This window comes from Bos mutus, chromosome 2 (genome assembly GCF_027580195.1).
Source record: "Bos mutus isolate GX-2022 chromosome 2, NWIPB_WYAK_1.1, whole genome shotgun sequence".
Lineage (NCBI taxonomy): Eukaryota > Metazoa > Chordata > Mammalia > Artiodactyla > Bovidae > Bos > Bos mutus.
This window is the reverse complement of record NC_091618.1, coordinates 111,487,454-111,507,349: the sequence shown is the minus strand read 5'-3', so window position 1 is coordinate 111,507,349 and position 19,896 is coordinate 111,487,454. Positions and strand designations below refer to the sequence as shown.

The following is a 19,896-nucleotide window of genomic DNA, read 5'->3' as shown; positions in this document are numbered from 1 at the left end:
CGGTGAATCCCAAATTACTTTGTTAGGTAATTAGAAAGTGTTGATAATTATTTCTTTCATAATTTAGCGGTGTGACGGGAACGGGGAAATGATCTTGTGAAAGTTCACACGTGCAGATGTATTAGTTACTGATTCATTTGATTAAATGGTAGTCTCAAGTGCTCGGATCCGCAGCTGAAGGCGCCCCATTAGCATAACACTGATGTTTAATTTTCATACGCATAATTAGCCATATATTTAACACTAATAGCAACATGCAGCCTTTCAGCGTTAAACAGCCCGGGATTTGATCTGGCCTGAGCTGAACCTTCGCCGATGCACCTTCCCCTGTCTAGAGTGCGCAATGATCACAGGACAAACCTCTGTAATCAAGCACATTTTGGCAAAGGGAACACCAATAAAAATGAACATTCAAAACAAATTACATCGGTGCTGTCGTTACAGATATTAGCGGAAGGGGCTTCTCTTTTTTAACTTCTGTAGCAGCAGCTGCTGCCCGCGGAATTCCTCTCCTTTGGTTTAAGGGTGCGATGTTGGGGGTAGAGATATTTCAGGCAGCGTGGTTGGAGCAAAAAGAAAAACAAAACCCAAGCAAAACAAAACAACCAATCCTCCAAACCAATAACGGGTTTGCCAGCGTCTAAAAAGATTTTTCTTTCATTTTTTTCTTTTTCTTTCTTACTTTCTCCACCCCCCCCCCCTTTTTTTCTCCCTTAATCATCGAAGCATACGGCGAGGCTTTGTAGCAACAACCAGCTAATGACTCCGCCACCAGACAACTCCCGAAGCCGTTACACTCCTCTTAATTTCCGTGTTGCACTTGTGATTTTAATTGCTCTTTCCTAGTGCCTGTTTTGGGGTGTGGAGTCAGGTACGCCCTGCACAGCAGCGGATGCCGCCCTGGCCCCTTGTCTCCCGCGCGCCTCGCGGGCCCTGCCCACGTAAGTGATCTCCGCGGCTGGCGCGAGGTCGGGATTGGGACGGAGGGAAGCAGGGCTGGCGATCCCGGGTACTCTGGGCAACGGGCGAGGAAACCCGACGGCTGGTCTGCCCCGGGCCAGCTTCTTCCAGAGAACTGAAGGGTGGGGGAAGGGGAGAGAGGGGAGAGAGCCGGCCGCAGGTTGCGACGGTCTCTAGGGCTCTCTGGTTCACATCTAGAAGAGGGATCCAAGTGTCGCAGCGCAGGGGACCGGGTTGAATCCGGGGAACAAAGGACCCCCACGGGAAACGGCTTCAGAGCCTGGCTTATTTTTAAAAATCGATTATATCTGGGCGAAGGAGTGTCTACACTCCGGAATTATTTCTTAGCCCCAGAGAAGCAGGTTCGGGGAAGGGTGGCTGAACCCGGGCCCTCGGGCTCCGAGACGCCCGGCCTTGACTAGCTTCTCAGGGTGTGATCTTACGCCTAAGAGCCCAGGGTGCCTCCCTTCGAACCCCCACCTCTAAGGCGACACCTGTTCCAAAACGCCGCTTTGCTTATATCTTCGTCTGTCCCATCTCAGAGAGGAAACAAAACTCTCCCATTTATCCTGAGCACCCCGGATTCCGAGTAGAACCTAATTGGAGACTCCAGGGACCGGGCGCCTGGTGGTGTTAGCAGTAGTCACGTATGGCTGGAAACCCTGCAACCCGGGGTGAGGTTTGGGGCCAGTTCAGTTGTCCGAGTTGAGGGTGGGGGCTTGGACAAGATATTCTAAAATCTGCTTCTTAACTTCAACTTCAAAGCGTGTTTAATGGAATTTGATCTAATTCAAGTTTGTTTCCTACAGAGCTGCTGACTATTGGCTGGTGCTAGTATATATGCATATATATGTATAATATTCAAACTTTACTCACTTTAATAAGTAGGATTATAAATCTGTCTCACAAATACCTCCACCTCGGAAAAATTACTGCATAAGCAGCGAGTTATCTCAGTGGCTGGTAAAATTCTGTATTCCTAATGAAATTATTCTTGGGGAATCTTGGGGTAAATGGATCTGTGGATAAGATATTGGCTACTCATTGCAATCTGCCTAATCTAGGAAAGAAATGAAATCAATCTCTGGCAAAACTCTCCTAAGGTGATCTGGGCCTTGTTCCTCTCTAGAAAATTCTGGTGGTTCTGGGGACAGCAGCCTCAGTCTTTAGGCCTTTTCTTGGCCAAATCTTCAGCACTCCTAAAGTTTGTCCGTGGATCTTGTAAATCTGCAACCCCTCCCTCATCTTTTCCAGCTCTCAGATCTGCTAGAATTGGAATTACCTCAGTCCAAGTTCTGCCTGGATGAGAGGAAGAAAGCCCAAGAGAATCCCAAATTCAGGGAAAAGCTCAAACTAGTCACTTTTCCAAGCTCACTCTTTGGCCTCAGTTTCCTATGACTTTCCCCACACTCTGAGTGTCACAAAGATGAACTGGCTCTCCAGTCCTATCACAGAGCTCACCTGTCATGGCAGTGACAGGTGTCCACATTTCCTTGGTGCTCTGGAGTTGAGCCCAATCTATATTTAGTGGATGGCAGCTTTGTATAACCCGTTTCAGTAGAAACAAGAGTTGGCACAACCACTGACTGGTGGAATACCCCAAAATCATGGCCAGGGGGACACTAATTTGTATGTGGCTTGCTGGAAATCCAACCCTCTCCACCTCTGAGCCCAGGTGTGGAGAGGTCCCCAGGAGCTCAGGTGAGCAAAGACAGAGTAGCCAGGGCAGGGATGAGCCTTGGGAGACTCAGTGTGTGGACCCTTGGATTTCCCACTTCTAAAGCAGGAGGAGCTGCTGGCAGGCTGAATTAAACTCGTCAGCTCCAATCCTAACTAGGCCCCTGCCCTAAAAAATACCCGTGTCTTCTCTGGCAGGGATGTGCTGGGTCTCCAGTGCATTAGTGCGGGTCTGAAGAACGCCAGTGTTGGGAGAGATCAATTTAGGGAGGATACCCGCCTGACACTGCTCACATCTGGTCCCGTGGGACTGATGTGAACTCCCAGAGCAGAAAAATCCTTAGCTTGCCTCTGTATGTTGGTGAGAGGGTCTCTCAAAAGTAACCTTTGGGACGGCCCCGCGGAGCGGTTTGAGGGCGGGGAGAAGGAACCACGGGGGACCAGAAAAGGCAAGTTTTTGGACTGATAACCCCAGGCCCAGGGTCTAGAGGCAAGGAAATGTTTGTAACTAACTCTTCCATTCGCCGGCTAATCTTTTCATCGCAAAGCAGCTACGAAGGGGAAAGAACCCGAAGGGCTGAGGGGCAGCTGGCCCGGCCAGCGCCCTCGGGGCCGGCCAATGTGGAACCCACAAAGGGGGCGGGAAAAGAGACAACAACAACAAAATCATAACAGCTAGGCTCGGGTTTTCTTCCTGCGCGCGCGCGAGTGAAAAGTTCAGAGACTCAAAAATTAACCGCAAGACAGTGGTTTTAAGGGGTGAAAGCTTTCTATTCGGGCAGAGTCAAGGCTAGGGAAAGAAAAAAGTATGCATGTCTAAGACTTATTAGTCTTCCAAATGAGGGCGTCCCCATTCCTTTCCAGATGCGTTTCCGCGTTGGGAAACAGACGCGCCAGGATCCGTCTCTCCGAATGCACAGGGCCACTTCGGGGCTTCAGATTTGTGTTCAGAACGGCTCCCAAGTCCTACCGCATTTTCCCTAGCCGGCGCTGCTAGGTGCTAGGTAGGTTACTCTGGGACCTGTCGTTAGCCAATTTCTTCTAAAAGTTCTCCAGGTGGATTTCAGCAATTTAAGAAAAAGGGCCCCGGGTCTCTTGCGACCTTCGTATTGCTCCTCAGGCCTCGTGGGGCAGTTTGGTCAGGATCTGCGCCCCTCGACGTGATGAGAACAGTGTGCTCGAATTGGGCAGACCTAAAACAACACAAGACCGAGATCAGCGAGCTCAAGCGCCGGCGGGGCAGGGATCAGCAGCTCGCCCGCGTCGTGGGACGAACCTGCCCTTCCAGTACAATTTAAAAGCAACTGGGCAGAAAGCAAACACCTTTGATTGTCCAAGGAGACCACAGTCCACGAGTCCTCCAGCACTTTAAATTCAGGGGATCCCTCGGTTACAATTGGCTCTGTAAGAAGGAAAATATTTACTGCAGTGATCTAATCAAATTCTTGTCAAACATTGTTTCAACTGATTATTAAAAAAAAAAAAAAAAGAACAAGAAGTTTCTCCCCCCTCCCTCCCAGCGCTTCCCCCCACGAGTTCATGTTGTCATCTCGCAAGCGCTAATTGATGTTGCTTACATAGTATGCTACAAACTAAACAGTAGGAAGAGGAAACGCTATGGCATTCAAAAATGTATGAAATTGCCTACTTCGTAATTTTTTTTAGAGAAAAAAGGGCATTTTAATCAAGACTTAATTAGGACCCTGTGGATAATAACCACCCAAACACCAGTCCCTCTTATAAATATCAGTCGGTTTTTTAAAATATTTGAATTTTTAAAACATGCTCAAAATGTTCATTAATCAGCAAATAACAATTTTCTTATTTCACTGTAATTGCTTCTCCATTAAGCCCCACAGTCAGAAATATGATGCCTTCGGGGCTTTAGGTGATTGGAATTTGGTGGTGACACCAATCACATGATCAGCCAGGAATGGGTCGACAGAGAGTATATGCCACTTGCTGACAGGGAGCAAGGGACTTAATCGCCTCTAGTTACTGGGTGTTAATGAAAGAAGAAGAAAACACCCCCCACAAAAAGGCAACACAAAAAACCAAACACTACATTATGTTGGTAACAGAATTAAAGGTTGGACGGCTGCCTTCTCCTAAATGTGTCGGTAAGTATCTGATTTAGGAAGATGGGGCTAGAGGATATTATTTAATTAGGTTTACTATGCATCTGAATTATTTCATTACACTGATTGGCTTTATTAGTCCTTCACCGGACTGCCTGGCCTAGGCCAGCGCTGCTGCTCTGTGCCAGGGAGCCCCTGCTCTCTGAAGAGGAACTTAGCACTAACCTATGGTGAACGCCATGCCTTCCTCCATGAGTAGATCGCTGTCATTCGCTGTAAGACAAAAATACAAGTGTGGGGCGTGGGGATGGGATATGGTGAAAACAGAGAGAAATGGATTAGAAGGGTTAGGCTGCACAAAAAAGTGGTCATTTTATTTTTCTTTTAGGAAGAGGTTGCTAGAATCTTGAGTGGTGGCTACCCAGGGGTTAAGCACAGGGCTCCTGGGCCCTCAGCCTCTGCATTTTCTGAGCTTGGGGTCAGGGCCCCTAGGAAGGGTGCACCAAGGCTGAGCAGCCCAGGTGCTTGAGACACTTTTTGGGCTCCCCAATCTACTGTCCCCTTGCTCTGGCCACTTGCTCTGAGGTTTGCTGGCTTCCACCTCCCAAGGGAAAGAGGAAGACATCTTGGGAACTGAGACAAAGGGAGGGCAGGTTGGTAAGAGGGAAGAACAAGGGTGACCTGAAATATTTCCAGGGCTTGGCACTGGGTGGGCACTCACCTGAGAGGCCCTTTCTGCACTCTAGCCTGGGCCTCTTAACAGCTGGCTCAGGTGAAGTTCTTTGGCCTAAAGGAAGTTCTGACCTGCTGAGTGTCTAGGGATCTTTCAGGGGGTGGATTCCAGCTAGTAGTTCCTCTATGGGGCTGTTCCCACCCCCAAACACACAGGTCAAAGCCCCAGGATCAACTTTCCTTTGGTGCTTGTCCAGGTATGCATGCCTCTTGGGGACACTCCACAGAATTGCTTCATAGTCTAACCCAAATCCCCCACCCCTTCTGGCCCACCCTTGCCTTCTCCCTGTAGGGAGAACATCCAGGCAGTGAAAAACGGGAGACTCTGGGTATAATCTAGGAATCACTAAAGAGTACACGCTGCTAAATACATCAGCTGTCAACGCTGTGTAGGATGTAATGAAGTTTAACCACAACAGTCAGCAGTTAGAGAAGGGAGTAGAAAAAGAAAAACAGAAAACAGTCCTATGGCATGCTGCTGGGACATTGATGCAGTGGTGTTTTGTTTTCAGTAACTTTTTCTAGACAAATATCCCTTGTGCCTTCCAGCCATCACCCTTCAGGAGAAGACAAAAAGCAAAACAAAGCTTATTTGGGGATTGAAATGGCAGGCTCTAATTCAGTAACATAGTAACATGCTGGTTAGGATTAAATAGGACCCCCCACACACACACACCCTCATAGGGAATGATGACAATGTGAATTCCATGTTGCAGCAAGAGATTCAGGAGCAAAACTGCTTTATCTTGATTCCTTTCAATAAACAGCTCCCAAACTAACTTTCTTACCATGATGCCAAATTTCTGGATGTCCATGAAAGTAAGATCCTATCCCATGTCCCACAAAATGTGGACAGACTTGCAAACCATTCTGATGAGTTATCTGGCTTTAAAAGTGACCAAACAAAATACTGAATTAAATTGGATCATTTTAAGTGCATATATAGATAAGACAAAGTCCCTTCAAAGTATTCTCTGAAAAAAAAAAAAAAAATCAGTTCTATTTAGAGTCATATGGTAACAATTTGTTTTCATTATTCTGGAAAAATTTTATATTTTGTCACAGCTTGCAACAACTCCCTTTGGATACGTGAAGAAAAAAGATATGTAGCTAACACAATAGTTTGCTTCAATTACTTGAGTACAGCATTCAAACAAGGTCACTTTTAGACAATGAGTCTTCATGCACATATATACAGTGTAATATAACCAAGATACATGTGCAGGTAATGCAGGTCATACAAACCTGCCTGATTCGTATGGAGTTTCACCAGAAGACTGTACAAATTATTACTGACTTGGGAACCAACCAGACAAAAAATTACAATCTGAAATGTGACTTCTATAATTGCTTATTCTGGTCTATTTCAGAACATCAAACATTTTATAGACACATTTATACAAAAGGTCACATCTGCTTTGTCAATATTCTTGAAGCACTTCAAAACTTTGTGATTATTTGAGATTTCTACTCAAGACCTATACGATTAACAGAATTCATAAAATATGCTTTTTAATTGCTATGATGCTTAAGAGAAGCTAGTATTGTGATTCCTAATTCTTAATGCTACATTAGTTACTTTTACATGCAAATCTTTTGGATTCCATTTATTCCATATAAGTGAAATCTTAGAATCCAACCCTAAAACCTTCACCTACAAGATTAAGGAGTTGTTTTTGAAATCAGGTGGACATGTTCATTTCTGGGAGCACCAGAAAGACAAGAATGTACATACCATGAACAATTTATATTTTCATGCAGATGAAGAGCAAAGTGCCTTAACCCTAAACATAATAATGGATTGGGATTTATAGGACTACTATTTAAATTCTTAACCAAACCAAAGTTCTTGGATCCCAAGCTAGTTTTCAGCAACCCTTTGGTTTGGTTTACCACAAACTTAAAGGCATTTAGCAGCATCTTTATGAGCATTCCTGTCAAAATACTTTTCTCTAGACATTTTTAACCTTCATCTCCAGACCTGTAAAATGTCTTCACTTAGGCCAGGATGTCACCATAAATATCAGATGGGCAGTCTCTCATTCAGATTTAATTTCCATGTAACAGAAATAGGTGAGCTATACATGTGTTGAGGAGAGGAACGGTAAGTGAATGCTTTTCTCTCTTAATTTGTTCTTTATGGTTATACTTATTTCTGTGTGTCTTTTCACTCTGGACAGGAGGTATAACAACTTTTCCAAGTGGCTTCTATTTGACCCACACAAGTCCTAAATAAAAACTCAGGATGGATAGTAGATAGAGACTGGAAGAGAGATTATTCAGTAAGATATGCTGATCTAGATTTTTTTTTTAAGTAAGAATAGGTCTTATCTACCCATCTACCCATTATGTTATCTATGTCCCAACAAACCTTAATAATTCTAAGAGGATTCACTATAAACTGTTCTTCTATTTTCTTTTAAAAAAAAAAAAAAGGCTCTAACTGATTGGCAAGCATCACAGCTACACTGTGAACGTGTGTTACAGTGGCAATCTTCATTTTAATTTCTGATGAGAGGATAGGAAGAAAGCCCACTATGAAAAAACACTTGGGGTCCCTCCCCCCTCATATCTCTCACTCCTCTTCATAAAAGAAGCTGTGCAATTACTAGGTGGCTAAAGATATCTGAGTGCTTTCTACAACAATTTACTGCCTGGATCCTGCTGAAACTTTTGGTTATAGGAGGATCATAGAATGTATGTGTCATGGATGCAAAGGTCAGAGGATTTCACAGCCATGAGGAAAGAGGAAAAGATCAGGACAAATTTCCCTCAGTTCCTTGGCTGAGTACCTGTCTCAGTGGTTGATTCTCAGGAACTAAATAAAAACTCCTGTCTGCTTTTTAGGGTCTTTTCTTTTGGGATTGGTAGTTAGCTGTTTTAACACATACTTCCTGGGACTGAATGGAATAAAATCTCATTAATGTTTCTAATTACTGATGAAAAGCATGCCCTTTCTACTATTGTACTGTGTACTGTTCTTCTATTTTGGAATATAAGGGAAGCCCAAGATTAATTTACATGATTCTAAGATTTAAATCTAACTTCGTGGAGACAATCCAAGCAATCTGTAGGAGCAAATGTCTGCTCTAAAGTGAAATCAAGTACTAGAAATTCTAGTTGTGTCACAGGAAAGTGGAGCATGCAGGCTTCTCCTGACTAGTGTGTTGGGGGAAGTGGAAGTGTTGGGTGGGCAGGGGTGCCCACAAAGCATACGGTTATTCCTTAACACCAGCCATCATGGGTTGTGACCTATTTCTGAGCATGAAGGTCTTCTTGCCTTGGATATTACACAGATGAAATCTGCCTTCTTTTTGTTGAAATCTGCTAAAGAGAACTCTCCGAGTATTAGCTCTTCTGTTCTGATTTTTTCTAACTAAAAACTCTCTAAGACAGTAGCTCACTTATTTAAGTCTGAGCACATTTGGGATTTGAAGCCCTTCATATGGAATATTTGGGGAGGAGGAGAGAGACATATAAAGGAGTTTATGAACTTGAAAATTATTCTGTGTTACAGTTCATGTTTCAGGTGTGGTTTAGAGTTAAGAGAGAGATCTCTCTTAAGGAATTTCATCCTGTGACTGTTCTCTTAATTGAATTCCCTTTCATGAGATAGTTTTCCTCAACAAAAGTTTTGTCTAGATAAATTAAAATTCTTGATACATTTAAACTATATTTCATGACTAAGAATACATTCCCCAAGAGGGCAGAGGAGTACTATTTTTAAGTACACACTCTTCTAAAGGAATAAAAATGCACATGGAAATAGTTTTATTACTATTTCTATATGAATTCTATCAACAGAACTGATTTCCAAATGGTCACATCTCTAATTAAAGGATCTCAAATGGCACCTGATTTTCTAAGTCATGGAATTTTACTTAATTTTTTTCAGATTTTTATTTTAAGCAGTAGTCTTTGGATGCTACTGCTGCTGCTGCTAAGTCGCTTCAGTCGTGTCTGACTCTGTGCGACCCCATAGACGGCAGCCCACCAGGCTCCCCCGTCCCTGGGATTCTCCAGGCAAGAACACTGGAGTGGGTTGCTATTTCCTTCTCCAAGTCTTTGGATGCAGGAATGCACAAATTCAAGGATTCCCTCTAATTGAAAAGGAATGTTTAAGTACAATTAGTAATATTTTTGAAAGCCAACAACTGTTTTCCAAAAGAGGAGTACATTTTTTTTTGTTTCAAACTGGATTACAAATTACTGTATTTTTCTTACAATAGTGCTGAACTTTTATTTGAGGTTTTCTGTTTCTGAAAAGCAGGCATGATGGATTGAAATAAAAGATAATTTATTGCAATGCTTACTTTCATGTGCAGAGAGAAGCAGTGTAATTGTAATTTACAGTAGCTGTCAAGAAAAAATCCATCACAGATGACATTAAAATGACTTATTTTGCCTGAGCCACTTATTGTTTAAATGTGCATAATCTAATAGAAAGAGATTATTTTAAAAAATCTGCTTTATATTCTTCTAAATTAATATCAAAACATATACTTATGAATTAAACATTAAAAACCATTCATTGATACTTTCACCATGACATTTACAAGGATAAGTTTAAATTATTTTTGATTGAACTGTCACATATTTGTGATGCATGAATGTACACATTCAGAGTATCCTCATATGTACAGCTCATATCATCAAAGGATAATTACAAAAATACAGATTTAGAAATATTTTAACGCAAATGGAGGTACAGTGAGCATAATAACGCTGTAACCTAAAGATCACTAGACATCCCTCATAAAAAAGAAGGGCACAGGGAGAATTCTTTTAGCCAACACTTCTTCGGAGACATCATCCTATTCTTTAGGTTTCAGAGAATTTCAAAATTTCCTATAAAGATCTCCAGGTTTTGACATGATCCTACTAAAAGATGCTTGAATGTTCTTTGAGTGGTGTATCAGTAGAGAGAGGCTATGCAAACGATGGTGAATATCTTAATCGAGGCTGAGTTGAAAGATGTTTGTAAACCTTTGGTCTATAATGATTCCGAGTACTTCTGGCTTAAAGGTGGAGACTGTTTATTTACTCCCTTGAGGGTCTGCCTGAATAAGAAAAGGCGAAATAACAGATGTCCAGAAACACTGCCTTAACACATCAGAACAAATATTTGTTAGACTCGGGGCCAGTTTCCTCCTCAGAGGCAGACACAAACCGTCTAAATAATGAAATGCATTAGAGTAACGGGAAAAGTTCATTGTCTATGCTATTTTTCACATAGTTTTGTGAGTGCAGTTGTTGGGACTGATCTGGTTTTCAAAGCAGCCTGTACATGCAGATTCATTCTCTACGAAAACTGACCTTTGCATCCAGATAGCTAAAATTCAATGTCACTTTCAATTTTACTCTTCTTCTTTTTTTTTTTTATGTAGCTAGAATTAATGTAGTGAATATGTAATGAAATGCATTATCCTGCATGGAGATTTATCAGATTTTCCGACTGAATGCTATGCTTTGCTAGTACTAGCTGGAGTTCACCTGCATGTTGGTGTGGCGTGTGGCTCTTTTTTGTAAAGAGTTAAGTCGTACACAAAAAAAGGGAACAAAGGTCAGCACCCAGCCGCCACTTGAATGTGAGATTTTTCTTTTTATTCCCCTTGATGTATACTAGGCTCTGTGTTATTAGTCTTAATGATGGAAAATTGTAGTGTTGATACAAATCTTTTTTTCAAAGTAGTAGGCGGGAGCTCCATTTGTTAGTAAGTTTTTTTGTGACTAAAAGCCACGGACAGTACATTTATGTAGCAGTAAAAGGCCTAGATGCTCTTTCCATAGCAGAGCTAATTATTCCTACTGTGACCTTACTGATCTAGCCTGTTCCTAGTACGTCTCATCTGCACGCCTGTTCCTCTGTGTAGATGGTGTCAGAGAATATGAAAAACCCTATAATGAAACCATTTTCATGATGGAGAAAGGCTACTGGAGTTGCACTTGCTACAAAGAGGCTCAATTATATGAGTAATTGTGATAATTTTCTACATTCATAGCCTTCAATGGGGAAAAAAGAATGAGAGCCACAAAGGAAAATTACTTTAACAAGAAAGTACAGAGAGTAAAAATGGAAGAAGAGACAAAAAAAGGGGGAAAAAACAGAAAAAAAAGTTTAAAAAATAGATCTGAAGGGAGGAATAGCGAGACAGGGAGAACAACAGAAATGCTCAAAAGCCCATGTGCAGCTGTGTTGCACAATTAAATTGAATTTTTTTTCCTGCAGTTGATGAATGTGACTACTGCAAATGTGCCTCTGTAGTTAGCTATCATTTGTTGTTCCGTGACAGGAAAAGGATAATTACCTCTCAGAGAGAATCAAAGGCTGACATGCCCTTTAGACACAGCCATGAATGCAGAGCTCGATAGAATGCTTGAATAAGAATCTAGTGTTCTCTGCCCCCTTCTACTGAAGAATAAATTTTGTTAAAATGCAAGAGCACCACCAGTAAATTTGTTGAACCCTAGGTGTTCAAAAATATGAGGTACATCTATCGACTCATCCCATTTGCAAAAATAAAACTGCATTTTGAATTCATTTCTATTATATTCATGGACAGTAAGATAGTGAGATATGCATTAAATTTCTTTTCCCAGTAGGGGTCTGATTCAACATTTCCTATGAAAGAACAGAGAGACACTATCCTTTTTTCCCAGGCTAGTTAGCCTATAATTTAAAACTGTCAAAAACACAATTTTGTTCAAAGTCTTCAATAAAAGCTTCTCCGATATAACCCAAAGAGATTTTACTAAAGTTTGATTCAGACACTGTTACAATATTTTTAAAGCCATAAATACATTTAACTGATATTTTACTGCCTTTTTTCTTAGAGTATTCGAAGGCTTACGAAGAAAAAAGGCAGCATCTTTTCAAGGTGACTAAGCCTTCCATCCTTCAGACAATTGGGAAGTATTCAATGGTTCATATTAATGAGAGCAGTACTTTAAAAGGTACTAATGTAACCATCTTTAAGAAAATATGTTACTTTTAAATGAAAACACATATTCTGCACATCTACTTCAAAACAGGGGGGAAAAAAGAGATCTAAAATAGGTAACAGATTACAAAGAAAAGTCTTGAATTCAGAAAATACACATACTCTCAAAAAGCAAGCAGAGAAGGCTGTGTGGAAAGTAAACAGTGGTTTACAGGAAAAATGAACCAGACAAAAAAAAAAAAAAAAAAAAAGATCACCCTTTCAGGCTGTCTGCTAATCCACTAATTTGAAAGGTAAGCCTTGCTTGAGCTAATGCTTTTCATCTTTCTGTCACAGGAATAATTTCACTTCATGCCTTTATAAAATCTAGCTTTTCTCCTGTCTCCTATTCAAGATTTGAGACACTTACCTTTTCTTAGCTACTGTTCCATGTTTGGCATGAGTTTGAATATAGGAACACTACAGACCAATGCGTCGAGCTAAAACTAAAGCAGTCATATGAATATTGCTTGCTGCTTCTATCAGTTTCTTTGTTGACCTGATATAATTCACTTTTTTGAAATCGTTTTCTTTTTTTTAAAACTCAGGGAACAGCACTGCAGCCTGGCAGTTCACATACTGATATCAGACTGAAATGACGGTTCTGAATCATAAAACATGTCATCAACTTTACACCAAGCCACCAATAACCTTTGTACCATCTGCCAACCCTCCCTTTATTTGTCACTGTAAGGCTTACCTGATTGTGTTTCCAATGACAGAGAAGGGAGCCCCCGCTCTGCAAGCCGCAATTGCTTCATCTCTACACCTCCTGGCAACCTCCACTAACTTTTTACCACATTCATCCACATTGCCCACCAAAAATGTTTCTGAGGTGTCTCCATGGTAGCCATTGTAGTAAACCTAAACACAGGCAGAAATGTACAAATATGTCCTTGTTTAAAAATCTATTCTCCTACAGTCTACCTTGCATTCCTTTATATATTTAGTAAATTCATGTGTTTCACCCTTCCAGAATTATTAAGTTTACAGAAACACGAAACAGACACACAATGATATTACAAAAGTTTAAATAAATACATGACTAGCATGGCTCTTTCAGCACTATGATTATCAATATTCTTTAACAGTTTGAGTCCTCATTTTATTTCTGAGGCAAAATTATATATGCAAAAATAGTGACCAAAGACATTGACCCATAATTACTGCAATAGGTTTAGAGAATTCAGAAGTATTTCACACAGTGGAAGGTTTCTTAAAGTATCATAAAGATACTTATCTTTTATTTACCAGTCCCACACTTGGAAGTGATAGATAATGACAAGAAGAAATAAGATAGATGTGTCAGTGTTATAACAGACAGAAGAAGAATTCAGTTCCAAGAACTGAAGTGGCTCAATATCGGAATGAAATAAGTTATAGAAAAATCCTGTCTGGAAGTGAAATCTTAATCAAATATTCCAGATAGCAGAATGTTAACAGAAAACACTATACATGGATTTTTAAAGAATCAGAATATAACAAAACAGGTTTAAGAATAAAATGACAGAAAATAGCATTTTATCTGTCTTCAATGACTCAGAAGGCCCTGCAGGATCTTGAAAGACACCATATTCATTATAAAAATCAATAATCACCAAACACTGTAATAAATACAGAAGGTAGAGGAGACTGGTTGAATATTGATCCTTTGATATAGCATGGAATTTGCTATTTTGCATAAATTTGTCCTATGTAATTATTTTTCACATTTCTCTTTCTCATGAAGTAGAATGCAGGAACTGTAATAAAAAAGATGTTTATCTAAGCTTTCTGTTTTAATATGCAATTAATCTGTATACTCGTCTTCAATAAAAATACTCTTGTATGCTCTGTAAGGGAGGCAGGAGAAGTCTTTATCTTCACTTTTCAAGTCAGGAAACAGAGGCACAGACAAGTGACTTGTCTAAGGTTAGTGGCAGAAAACAAGAGGCAGATCCAGGTCAATATGATGGATTCTTGGCTTCTAATCCAGTGTTTTTTCTACTATATCAAGTCACCTTGCAATACAACAGTGTTTTATATATTTATTCCCATTTGTAACCCAAGAGAGTACAAATTTTTACTTTATACACAAGAATATAACATTTATTAATAAAGAGCAATTATTAAGACAAAATTGTAACGCTGTTTCTATAGTTGCTATTTAAGTAAAAATGTATTTAAAAAATCATTATTTGCCTTTTCATATTACTTTTCGCTAGTCTGAAAATGACTACTTGAAAGATTCAATATATATGGAAATAATACTTTTGAAAGTCTGTGGCAGTTATCTATAATTATTGGTTTTATCCACAAACTATTCTTGTTTTATTCTTCATTTATTTAATTCTTCATTTATTAATAATTTAATAACATTTAAAATGTTTATTGAGCAACTATTATGGGATATCACATCATCTTTTTTTTTTAAACATTCAACTTTCAAGGGGAAGTCTATTTTCTTGTGATATATACTAGATGTAAACAATTATAAAATGTAATGAGTATTTTCTGATAAGTAATGAAGCCTTTCATTTAATAAAATATTTCATAAGAAATATAATTTCAGTTACTGACCTGCATGTTTCCTTGGTCCCTTCACATTGCTCTGTGCACGTGTTTAGATGTGTCCAACTCTTTGCAACCCCATGGACTGGAGCCCGCCAGGCTCCTCTGTCCATGGAATTTCCCAGGCAAGAATACTGGAGTGGGCTGTCATTCCCTTCTCCAGGGGATCTTCCTGACCTAGGGATCGAACCCACATCTCTTGTGTCTCCTGCATTGGCAGGCAGATTCTTTACCACTGTGCCATGTGAAAAGTCCTCACATTTTGAGACACTCGAAAACATTTCACTTTGATCATTTGAATGTTAAAAATGAAATTGTTTACTGAAAGTCTTCAGGAAACTTACGAAAGGCAGAGACTATTCTCTTTGGGCACATTGGAAACAGGTGGGAAGGGCATGCTGATTTCATTGAAAGCAGCAATATTTTATTAGGGATGATTAGGTAAGATAATAAATGGATAGCCTCTAAGTCAGGTTTAATCTAAAAGAAAAGTGCATAATGAAAAATACTTTATTTCATGTATACTTTATAAAATACCTCCTTCTACATATTCTGAGCTGGAGAGAGAGCAGCAATATATGTGGAGCAAATGTTCAAGTATTCTAAGTAACTAGGACAAAATGATATACAGAGTATCCACCATAAACGAATTTTTGGCTATATACTAAGACAAATTGCTATGAAGAGAAAAGACTGAATTAATTTAAACAACTAAAAAGCAGACTGAACTAAACCACTGGATGCCAACCTCTACCACATTCCCACTCCCATCCACGTTTCATGACCTGGATATGAAATCATATTACTAAGAATATTTTCTCACTAATAGCAAAAATACTCCTTGAATGCTGTCTGTCTCAACTAGTTCTCAGCAGATGTTTACTTTATATTTATTTATTTGAAATATTAATCATCAGATGTATAGAATTTATGTACAATCTCCATTATCCTAAGGTACCGTTACATAATTTTTTAGTAAAATGAACTGTCAAAGCACAAATAACCTAAGTCTGAGAACTGTGAAAGGCTAAGGAAATTAGAAAAGGTTAGAGCTTGTACAGTTTGAAGTTCCTGTGTTAAATTACCTGGGGCTGTTATTTGAAAGAAAGGCTGTTAACCATTTGGTGAAAACTTAAGTTCAAGAAAGAAAAGCACTCTGCGTGTACGCTTGGAGTTCAAGGCTGTCTATACCAGAAATGGAACACAACGTTACCTTCAGGGATTTTAATAAATCTAAGGAACACTGCTAGCAAAAGAGTTTCTGTCCAAATAGACTGACACACACAGGCCAATGTAGCCCCTAATGACAGAGTAAGATAATGACAGGCCCCACTCAAAATCAGCAGGAAGAGGAAGATCAATCTTGGCAGAGTGAAGGAAAAATGCTGGCTTTCTTCGCCTTAGCTCATCTCATATATATCTAGCTTCAGCAGCTGCCCAGTGCTGTAGGGCTCTGCATTAACTACACAGTGGATCAATAACAATTACACCTTCTCAAAAACATGACACATAGCAGGATTGGGTTGACATTTCACTTAGGCCAACATTGATCTCAGTGCATCTGATTCCAGCCCTAAATTCAAGTCAGGCCTGGGTTTACTTGGAATAAACACAGCGTTAAAGACAAAAAAGGAAACCAGCTGCTTGCGTCTGGGTCTAGAAGTAAACAGCACTTCCATCGGCGCAGTTCACGTTTTCAATCCACTCTTCTTCCTGTTGCTACCAGCAATTCTGAAGTTGATCAAAGACTGTTTTTTATATGATTTACTCACCGTGACATCAATGTTGATAATATCTCCATCCTGAAGAGGTCGACTGAAACATAAACAGGAAAAAAAATGGTGATAGATCCCAATAAAAGGAATATAAAAATAAATACCTAATGACTACAATCAGAAGCCCAATGAGTAGTGACGATAATTCAGAGTGGAGAAGGATTGAGTGGAACAACTGTATCTAATCTTTAATTTATATTAGTCATATCATTTTTACTAGAAATACATAATATGAACATGTAGCATCACTGTTTAAAAATCTACTTATTCTCAACAAAATATACTTATTATTACCTTAATTTCGCAAAGAGCCAAAACAATAGTGGATGGTAAAAGAAATATTTAATGTACAACCACTTTTTCAGATTACATATTGCTTTAACAAACATTAAATGGTGGTATTATGTCCATTTAGAAACAAAATACTTCAAAATTGTAATTGTGTCTTTACCATAATCGGTTTCAAAAGTTTGCAGGCAGGTTTCAATTAAACTATAGTGTCTTTCAACATACATTACAGATCTTAGTTTCACGTTTCAGTTTCCAAAGGAACAATATGTTATTAAGCAATGAATACCTGTCAGGAATACCATGACAAAGCACGTTGTTTACAGAGGTACAAACAGATTTTGGAAACCCTCCATAGCCTAGAGGTGAGGGGTAGGCATCATGACTGATTATTTCCTGATGAACAAGAGCATCTATCTCTTCAGTTGTCATGTCAACCTGAAATATTAAATAAAGAAACTGTGAAGCGACAGTTGGAGAGATCTCCTGTATTTATTGACTGTGCCTATAGCTACAGCCCTTCCAGATGAGGTTGTACAAATTTACTGTGATAAGCTTGTGATACAACATTTTAATTAATTATGATTAACACCAAAATCCTAAACTGTGCCTTTCTGACAATTGTTTGGGTATATGGTGGTGTTATGGGCTATTAGGAAATGGCCATTTTAAACTCTAAGATCCTTTCAATCATTTGTGAATCATTAAATGACAGGATTCCTTTTTAGCCTGGAGATTTCAAAAACACGTTCTGAGGCAACTCCTTCCTCTTCCTCAATAGGTTAGTGGCCTCGGCTGATCAAGGCATATAAATTGTCAAAAGGATCGTCAGTTGAGGTGACAAACCTTGAAAAGTAGGTCAACCCATGCCTTTTTATCCCAGCAAAACATTACGTGGGTTTTTCAGTGATGGCATGGAGGTTATGGATCATCATCTGAAAAAATTAGTTTGATACATTTTGTAGAGATTCTGGTTCACTGATCTTGATTTCTTTCATACCAAAACAAATCAGTGTGTTTTTAAAAATATTTTTCCCTTACTAGAAGATACCCAAATTGCTCCCAAACTAAAAGAAAACTAAAATCAAGTTTTGTGGGCACATAAACACTGTCTCTATAAACTCATATAAGTAAAAGTCTAAAACAAGATCTTTTATTGAAAATTAACATTCCTTCAACTGTTTTCTTTATGTTATTTTATATTCACATTATGGTTCATTGATAACAAGTCTATCACACAGATGTTACACCAAGTGTTTCATATTTGAGTCTCATTTCCTAAATGCAGCCCACCTTTTGGAAACTATAGGCTGGTATTTTCTTTTATGATCCTTACATAGCAGGATTCAGATTCAGTTTCAGATTATTCTGAAAGACCTAAATCTTATAGTAAGATAGTTGCATACAATTACATTGCTGAATTACCTACAGCTTGGTGTGTCTGGTCTGATCTTTCTTTGCAGAACCAATGCAAGAAAATAGGAGCCAAAGTATGAGGCAAAGCAACTCTTCAGGCACAAGAAATAATGTGGGGAATAAAAGCAGAAATTACAGGCAGGAATAAGAGGGCAGAAGTCAAAGCTGTCTGTCATGGAGCAACTTGGATAGGCTGACTGAGCTCAAGCTATCTTCAGAATTCTGCTACTTAACATTGACTTTGGATTTTAAATTATCTTTTGAATAAACAGAAAATACACAATTCCTGTCCCCTATCCCAAGGTTTTACTTAATTTTTAACAAATTAGATGTGTACAAAAGAAGAGATAAAGGAAATAAGGAAAAGCGGGGAAGGTCTGCTGCCCTTTATGTAAGTCTTGCGAGGCTTCGTGAGACGCCACCTTTAAACTCTTCCCGGCCAAGAGGAGGACATGTCGGGCCAGCTGACAAGCCTGGAGAAGCCCTTGAATCTGATCTTCATTCTTAACTTCTATGCTGTCTCCCCAGTCGGGTACAATTCCTGTCGTCACATAGTCTGGCTTCTTTATGTGCTTGAGGAAAAAGGATTGAAAACGAAGATCAGAACCCAGCGCACGACAATGGGATCATTTTTTCGCACACAGCCTCCTGCTTCATGGAGCTCTGCCCTTCCTGCCGGAGCACCGACCTCCGAAGCCAGCACAACAGACCCTCCAGGCTGCCCCCGGTTCCTTCCCCTGCCCTTTTGAACTTAACGTGGCCTGTTAGTGCTGCCTCTGGATGGTCTGTTAACCTTACTGGTGCTTTGAGTCACACTGGACTGAAGGAGACTTCTGGTCAAAACAAACAGGAGTTTTCTTTTCTTCCTCCTCCAACCCTCTTAGAATTGCTATTGATGACAAATAGCACCCAGTTCCCCAACCGCCAAATGGTTAATTAAGAGTGCTTTCATCTCCTCGACACAAAGATAAAATTTATGCAAAGGGTAGCCCACAACACCCTCTCCCAATGAATGTATGTAAAAGGCAGACTGTCAAGTTCATGGATGCCTATCAAATACACACTTCCCCTACATGTTGCAACTGTACCCAAACTAAGAAGGAACTAGAGGACAAAACAAAACAGCTCTTTTGCCTTTTCCTTTCTTTTCCCCCAAGTACATAAAAAATACTTTGCACACTTTCATAATTTGTCAAAAACAAACTCCTTCCTCCTCTGAAACTCAAAATGTTCAACTCTGACCACCCTTGGAGAACCTTCTCCCCCACTAACTTAAATCCATGGGTGGTATTCAGCAAATAAATACTGTCTCACACACAGAGCTCCTTTCAGACCCAGGTTTTGCACAGCTCTTTACCAACTATTTATGGCAACAGCTACATAAGTTTTGTTGAACAGCACCCAGTAAGGCTACACAGACTTTGGGAACAGGAAGCTGAG

At 39.8% G+C, this 19,896-nt stretch overlaps 1 protein-coding gene across 1 annotated transcript in view; it reads right to left on the bottom strand.

Annotated features, from left to right (window-relative positions):
- Positions 1-3,370: 3,370 nt before the first annotated feature.
- METAP1D (methionyl aminopeptidase type 1D, mitochondrial) overlaps positions 3,371-19,896 on the bottom strand; it is a 76,243-nt gene continuing 59,717 nt past the window's right edge. Inside the window, 9 exon segments of the mRNA XM_070358447.1 lie at positions 3,371-3,796; positions 3,798-3,830; positions 3,961-4,039; positions 4,941-4,988; positions 6,236-6,333; positions 13,128-13,291; positions 16,750-16,792; positions 17,330-17,478; positions 18,879-19,028. Coding sequence (XP_070214548.1) covers positions 3,754-3,796; positions 3,798-3,830; positions 3,961-4,039; positions 4,941-4,988; positions 6,236-6,333; positions 13,128-13,291; positions 16,750-16,792; positions 17,330-17,478; positions 18,879-19,028 — 807 coding nt within the window. The 3' untranslated portion in view covers positions 3,371-3,753.